General features: G+C 34.8%; 1 protein-coding gene across 1 annotated transcript; it reads left to right on the top strand.

The window, feature by feature from the left end:
• Positions 1-3,364: 3,364 nt before the first annotated feature.
• On the top strand, positions 3,365-7,228 carry synprb (synaptoporin b). Its single transcript, XM_060867091.1, has 5 exons — positions 3,365-3,494; positions 4,147-4,265; positions 5,315-5,513; positions 6,129-6,320; positions 6,905-7,228. Exons 1-5 carry the CDS (start codon positions 3,471-3,473, stop codon positions 7,226-7,228), a joined length of 858 nt encoding a protein of 285 aa, XP_060723074.1. The 5' UTR covers positions 3,365-3,470.
• Positions 7,229-7,743: the final 515 nt, after the last annotated feature.

The raw sequence follows: 7,743 nt of genomic DNA, 5'->3' as shown, positions 1-7,743 counted from the left end.
AGGTGACTTTAACCAGCTGAATCTGAAGACATCTTTATTTCCATTGGTTTATATCTGACTTATTGTTTTGCCTTTAACTTACACAAAAGATCTGGCAAGAAGTAAGCATTGTTATTTGAACCTCTTAACCCATCAAAGGTTAAGAAGCCTTAATTATCCAAAGACTCCTTCAAGACATCCTTTTTTCTAAATATACTGTATACACACTTGGGCCAATTGTTTCTGGATTTGTGGATCTGATCTTAGCCTCCTCTAAACTGATGCCACAAAGTTTGAAGCATATACTTTATGATGTATGAATGCTGTATATTACAGTTTCCCTTTGTTAGAGTAAAGGGTCCAAAACCAAACATGTTCCAGCATGAAGATGCCCCTGTTCATGAATCAAATACAACGAAGACATTTTTTGCCAAGGAGTGAAAGAACTTGAGTGTCCTGCACAGAACCCTGACCTCAACCCCACTAAACACCATTGGGATGAACTGGAACGTTGACTGCACCTCAGACTTCCTCACCGAGCATCAGTACCTGACCTCACTAATTGTGTTAGTGTGTTTACTAAATGTACAATTGTGTTGCTGAATGAACACAAACACCCACAGCTCATCTCTTTCAAGAAGAGATGAGGTTATAATAACAGCTTAGGAGGACTAATTCTGGAATGGGATGTTCAACAAGCACATATGAGTGTGATAGTCAGGTGACCACAGACTTTTGATCATTTAGTCTGTATATCTCTTAGTCTGTATATCACAGGATTCTTGAAATTGATTTAAAGTGTTTAAAGGCTATGAATTAAACACAAGAATATCTAAGAATCCGCTTTCCAGTATTCAATAGGATAAATATTTTAGGTATTAATTTTTTAAATTAATTACAAGGTTGTCTTTCCAGTGAATCTGGTACAATAAATAAATATATAAATTAAAAAAAATAATACTAATAAATAAATAAATAAATAAATAAATAAATAAATAAATCCACATGCCTGATCATTATGCTTCGTTTTGGATATGTTGTAAAGTGCTATCAAGCCACTAAGGTTAAGAAAAATAAATACGAAACTAACACTAGCACTATTTTCAACATATACTGTGAGTTATATGTGTGCCCAGAAGAGGGAGATCATACTGTATCTAAAAATAAAAGACTGTTTGTCATTGTTACCCACAAAATGATAATATTAAGCTGGATATTGTTTTTTTTTTATTTGTTTATTCCTCTTGTGCAGAACTCACAATGCACACATACGTTGTTGCTGTAGTTTAATTTTCAGGATTTGTTGGGTTTTGTTGCACATTTATGTGTATATATGTATACATGTGTACGTGTGTGTGTGTGTGTGTGTGTGTGTGTGTGTGGTCAAACTGCAAAACACAAACAACTCAAATTACTAAACAGTATTGCCCACATAACCAAATGCAATTTAGAACTAAATGCAACAGTCATCTTCAGGGCATCTTTCATTCATTCATTCATCTTCTACCGCTTATCCGAATTACCTCGGGTCACGGGGAGCCTGTGCCTATCTCAGGCGTCATCGGGCATCAAGGCAGGATACACCCCGGACGGAGTGCCAACCCATCACAGGGCACACACACACTCTCATTCACTCACGCAATCACACACTACGGACAATTTTCCAGAGATGCCAATCAACCTACCATGCATGTCTTTGGACCGGGGGAGGAAACCGGAGTACCCGGAGGAAACCCCCGAGGCACCGGGGAGAACATGCAAACTCCACACACACAAGGTGGAGGCGGGAATCGAACCCCGACCCTGGGGGTGTGAGGCGAACCACTAAGCCACCGTGCCCCCCCTCAGGGCATCTTCAGAGTTTTAAATACATTTTTCAACAAGTCACTAAATTTTGCAAGATTTTTTTGGTCCTTAATAAGTTATGGGCATTGACAAAGACATTCTGTCAATTAAAACAACTGAAATTAATTAGGACTCACTGTTTCAGTACTAACCAAAGAGATACAACATGCGGATTAAAAGCACAATCTGGCAATTTGTTGCTTTTTATTAAACTATCCAGTTTTTTTTTGAAACAATGAAATTAAATTATAAATATAAGAGAACAAAAACTCTATCCATAAAACTTATCCATCCATGTGATCAAAGAGCATATCAAAACACATAAATAAGAGTATTGTTTTGCAATTTGTTGACTTGAAAAAGGTCAGTACACATCTTTGTTAACAGCAACCATTAAGAAGCTGAAAAGACCCAACAAGCAATTATAAGGTTAGTTGGAGAGAATACCTCCCAGAAAGAGAATTACAGGAGTTGGCTAAGCAGGAGATTAGAATGGTGCAGCTGGTTTCCTTTGAGAATGCCTGGAAACGTTGTTACAGTACATAGCAAAAGAATAAGCCAATACAGTACATATTAGATCAGATCTTGACATTTCTTCCAGCAGTCTTAAACCTTTCACCAGCTTTCCATTTGGACAGAGTATGAATGGAGTCTCAAAGCTTTTCCATATTTTTGTTGAGTAAGAATATTATTGGTAGAAAGGCATCACAGGGCACCACTCACAGCCTTGCCACATAAATAATATATTAATTTTAACAAATATGAAATGAGTAAGTGCATAATTATGGAGGATATTGTCTTAACCTAAAGCTTCAACTTGTGGCTGTTTCTTCAGAAATACAAAAGAAAATTCCTCAAAAATTTTCTCAAGCCACTACATAAAGCCAATCCATTTCATTGTTTCTTGGATGACATCGGTGGCTGAAGTCCATGATATCCACCAAGCTTCGATATAGAATACCTGAAACCATTCGATGGCCTCAGCTTGATTTGAGACAGTAAAATAAATACTGTATATTGTGATAAACAATTGTTTTGAATCTCTATGAAGAATGACATGACAAAGATATAATGTAAAATATAATTTAACTTGAAATATTAGATTTATAAAACTGTTTAGCCTACAAATGATCAGTAAATATCAGAGAATTGTTTTTGCAGATTAAATATTCATAGTACAGTTGTGGATAATGGAAAATGTACCAGAAATAATGTGTTTATTGGTATATGTTATACTTATGTGTTTTATACGCATGCAATTGTGTGAAATTATTAAAACAGATAATTATGGAATAATAAGGGATTAAAATGATATTCTAAATTAAAGTTTAAAAGAGCTTCATTTAAGAAGTATTGCCTATATATGTAAATATTTAGACATGCCAAATATTCAATCATTATGAAGTGCAAAATTAGTCTCTCTCTCTCTCTCTCTCTCTCTCTCTCTCTCTCTCTCTCTCTCTCTCTCTCTCTCTCTCTCTCTCTCTTCCTGCCTCTACCTCTCTGTTCCCCTCTCACACACACAACACAACTCTGCCTGGTTCCTGTGTCGAAGCATCTGTGTAGTGAATTCTTAGTCGCTTAGGGAGCGAGCGTTCACTCCTTTACTGAGAGATATACTAACTGATGAACAGTCATCCACCTCAATGTGTATGGTCATATTTGCTCCGGTAAGACTATATAAGTTTACTTACAAAGGCCTCTTGAATTATTTTCTCTTTCAGATAATTTTGTGTTTGTGGTATAAGTGATGTAAATAATTATTTACATAAATATATTTTAAAATGTGTATTCAGTAATTATTTTTTATCAGGTTTGTGTGAACCTGTGAGAAACTGTTTGATTATTTCATCAGATTTAATCACAGTGAGGGGTCCCAGCATCTGTCTCTGCTGTTTGTAGTTTTTCCTTTCTGAATAATTTATCTGCTCTTACTGAAAGATCGATGCTAATCGCTGATCAGTATTACACTGTGTGTAGCATTTCAATATATCACACTATGTGAGTTTTATTACTATGATTCTGTTTTTATAGAACATTTGATGTTTACTATTCAGTTCATTTGTTTAATTGTTTCGTTATTCTATGGCTTTATCTATCCCTTTACTTTACATTTTATTATATACTAAGCTAATATTTTTTAGATTTTAATGTATGTATTGTAAGTATATTGTGTCACTCATAACAATAGTTCTATTCTTCTTAATAATAAAGCTTGTTGAGGGCATAGTAGAAAAGCAAAATTTTTCACATAGAGAGGGGGCAATGAGCATTAAGCAGTAGGTGTTTTGTTTGATTTGTTGATTCACTTTGTTTCGACAGATTTTTGCTGTTTGTGCATTTGCAACATGTGGTGGATATTCTGGTCAGATAATGGTTAAAGTAGAATGCATGGATAAAACCCAAAGAAATATTAGCATCATTTTTGGCTATCCGTTCAGGTGAGTACAATTATTTCTTTCAGTGCCCTCAAAGTCATAGATCAACAGATGTTAGACACTTCTGTGGCAACATTAACCCACAAATTGCAGTGAATCGTGCCTTTAACACTTGAACAGACAACTCTCAATAAAGCAGAGGCTTGCAGCCACTGGGGTCTCAAAAATACGTCCATAGCATCAAATGCCTCGGAGGAAGTGTGTGAGGTTTTTGCCCTCCCACACTCGCACTGTCTTGTGATATGAAGTGACAGTTGCATGGGCTGATGACTAAATTTAGTTAGAAAGGATACATTTAGAAAAGCAACCACACAAGAAATATCTTTCACCATAAAATAAAGAATCGTTTAAGTTAATCAAATGATTTTTGTAGCTAAACTTATTTCTTTATTGTAGACCATAATTTACTAACCGTGGCTAGATTTTTTTAAAGTTTAAAGTTGTCTGCATTTTGAATCCTTATATGTTTAAAAGTACAAAAACTTGATTTAAATTACTTTATGCCTATCTCTGTTTCTTCATTTTGATACTTATCTTCAATTTTCTGTAATTCAACATTTACAGTAATTAAGATTGTTTAAAGATAAGTCAGAAATGTAAGCAAGACAAATATTTCAACCAGACATTAATTACCAGACTCATGAATACATGTAGAATTAATGAAAGAAAAGCCTAAAGAACTCAATTTAATCATACTCTGCATGTAATTTTTCATGTTTGTCTAATGCATGATATTTATGTTCTTTTCCCTCAAACATCATTTCCAGTAATAACAAGTGATGACAAAATGGTTTGGACATAAATGCAGATGTATTGGTCTTTTATATACGTACTGTACAGTATGTATAAACATGAATTATTGATGTAAAAATTCACAAGGACACACAGGGTTTCTGCCAGCTTCACATCGTCCTACGTGTCTGTAAAGACAAATGGTAGACAATATACTGACTTGTAAATGTAAAAATTAATATTTTATAAATATGTATAGTATGATACTGGAATAGCATGTTATATAACATGCTGCAATTTCTCATATGCTGTTCCTCCAGACTGCAGCAGGTGCACTTCAGTGTCCCTCTTTGTGAGGGTAAGAGGTATGAGACACTCTTCCTCGAGGGAGACTACTCTCCTTCAGCACAATTCTTTGTTACTGTGTCTGTGTTAGCATTTCTCTACTCGCTCCTAGCTACAGTAGTCTACATTTTCTACCAGAACAAGTACAGAGAAAAGAACAGAGGTCCTCTAGTGGTGAGTGATGTTCTTATGATGTTCTTATTTTAGAAAGAAGGTAGACATAAAAACCCTTACAGAAAAATCACAAATATTTCTCTTTAGTGTTTTTTTTTTTTTTTACAAATTGATTTATGTAAATAACTTGTGGTCACTTGTAAGTAACAATAATAATAAAAAGAATGTGTATTTCAATATGCATCAATTTTATGACTAGAAATTGCATGTGACATGTCAAAAGAACTATTCATGCAAGTGTAAGACTTCCACGTAAATATAATGAACATAATTTTTGTCATCATTTTCTATCTATAAATAGTTCTCTATAAATAAATTGACATTACACAATTTAAACCACATTACCCTACTTACAAAAAAATTAACAACTGAAAATGCTTTTTTAGATGTGAAAAACACATTACATTAAATTTATTATGTGGAAAATATAAAAAAATTATATACCCTCCACTGTAGGAGATGTGAGAAAAGTGACTAGCAAAAATATACAACACATGAAGCTAGTAGGGGCCAATTAGCAAAGTTATGATAGCTGCCTCTTCTTGTGTTTATGCTAGCATTAGAAACAAAAAATTTTATCGTTTTTTACATTTTTACATTTTACATACTCCGCAGGATTGCCTGGTGACTGTGATTTTCTCATGTCTGTGGCTTGTGAGCTCGATAGCATGGGCTAAATCTCTCTCTGGAGTAAAGACAGCCACAGATGTGAGTCTGATACAGATGCTAATGTCTGCCTGCAGAGATGAAGAGAACTTGTGTGAGACACTAGAGGAGCCGAGCTGGACCAATCTTAATGTTTCAGTGGTATGTTCTTTGTATCATCAGAATGAATATAAAAAACGTCTGCAAGCTATTACAACAGATCTTGAGTCTATAATTAACTATTGTGCAATCTTTGCTAAACCCTTGCTGATGTCAGAATCTCTGATATTTTTAAACTGCATGAGGGACAAACTCTATAGTCATTTTTAACATGTCTAAAGACAAGCTTAATTGAGAAAAATTGAGTGTATATTTTAGATGAGTTTAATTAAACTCAGTAGAACTTGCAGAAATGACAGTAGGATCTGCTGAATCTGATGTGGAGACTAAACTCACTTGGGGTACTATGCTGAATTGTCCAGTCTTGATGCTTTGAATATTTTGTATTATTCAGTTGAGAACAATTCAAATTCAAAGCAATATTAGGGCAATTAAAGAAATTTTGAAATCGTCCTATTCCATTATACCAGATTTAATGTCACTACAGAAATATGACCATCATTAATCAGGAAAAAAAAAGTGTGACAAATCCTGTTATAATTGAACACTGTTTCAAACAAATTAATGTCATAACTCCTAATGTCATATTTGTTTTATGATTCTGAACCCTCCCTTCTTGCCCCCAGGCTTTTGGCTTTCTGAATTTTTCCCTGTGGGCTGGTAACATTTGGTTTGCCTACAAAGAAACAGGCTTACACAAGTCCGGTCAACGATATCCCTCCAGAACTCCCTCTGAGAAACGCAGTGGTAGCTTCAGGCAGTACAGTCAAAGCAGTTTTGACCAATCTGGAACAGGTTATGGACAGAGACTCTACAGCCAGCCAAGTTTTGACCTATCAGGTGGAGGCCTCAGCCTATTGCAGACCAGTCTGGCACAACCTAATGTTTACAGGCAGATGGGCAGTCCCACATCTAGAGGACCGCTCATATTTGTCAATGAAAGTCAGTGAGATAAGAGAATACAGAGTGGTTATGCTATATGAGGGAGATAAGTCAGGAGACAAGACTGTGAAAAGTAACTGACTAGAGATACACTAATCTCTGAAAAGTAATATGAAGTGGAAAAAAGACAGTAAAGGAATGAATCTAAGACACCATATGTGGAAATTGTATGATTATTGGTAGAATGGGCAGCAAGTTTAAGTGTTTTATTTAGATTAGTTTGGTGATTTTATATTTTTTGTTAATTTAATTATTATTAAGTGTAGTTTAAATATAATGACAGTTGTATATGATATTATATATTTTATGTGAGATTTGTGTGAGAGTGTATAATATTACTTTAATAGGAACACCATTGCCACTATTTATACATGCAATTATCCAATTAGACAATAGTGCATCCTGCAGATACAGGTCAAGAGCATGAGTGAATGTTCACATCAAACACCATAATGAGGGAAAATGTGCTCTAAGTGACTTTAACCATGGCATGGTTGTTGGTGCCAGATCAGCTGGCTTGAAT

Source organism: Tachysurus vachellii, chromosome 4, assembly GCF_030014155.1.
Source record: "Tachysurus vachellii isolate PV-2020 chromosome 4, HZAU_Pvac_v1, whole genome shotgun sequence".
In the NCBI taxonomy this organism is placed as follows: domain Eukaryota; kingdom Metazoa; phylum Chordata; class Actinopteri; order Siluriformes; family Bagridae; genus Tachysurus; species Tachysurus vachellii.
This window is presented reverse-complemented; position numbering and strand designations above follow the sequence as displayed.

Excerpts from the sequence above, each read along its gene's own strand:
- synprb (XM_060867091.1), top strand. The coding sequence starts at position 3,471 with ATGTGTATGGTCATATTTGCTCCG. Across the intron at positions 5,514-6,128 it reads AGAACAGAGGTCCTCTAGTG|GATTGCCTGGTGACTGTGAT; the intron begins GTGAGTGATGTT and ends CATACTCCGCAG. Across the intron at positions 6,321-6,904 it reads CCAATCTTAATGTTTCAGTG|GCTTTTGGCTTTCTGAATTT; the intron begins GTATGTTCTTTG and ends TCTTGCCCCCAG.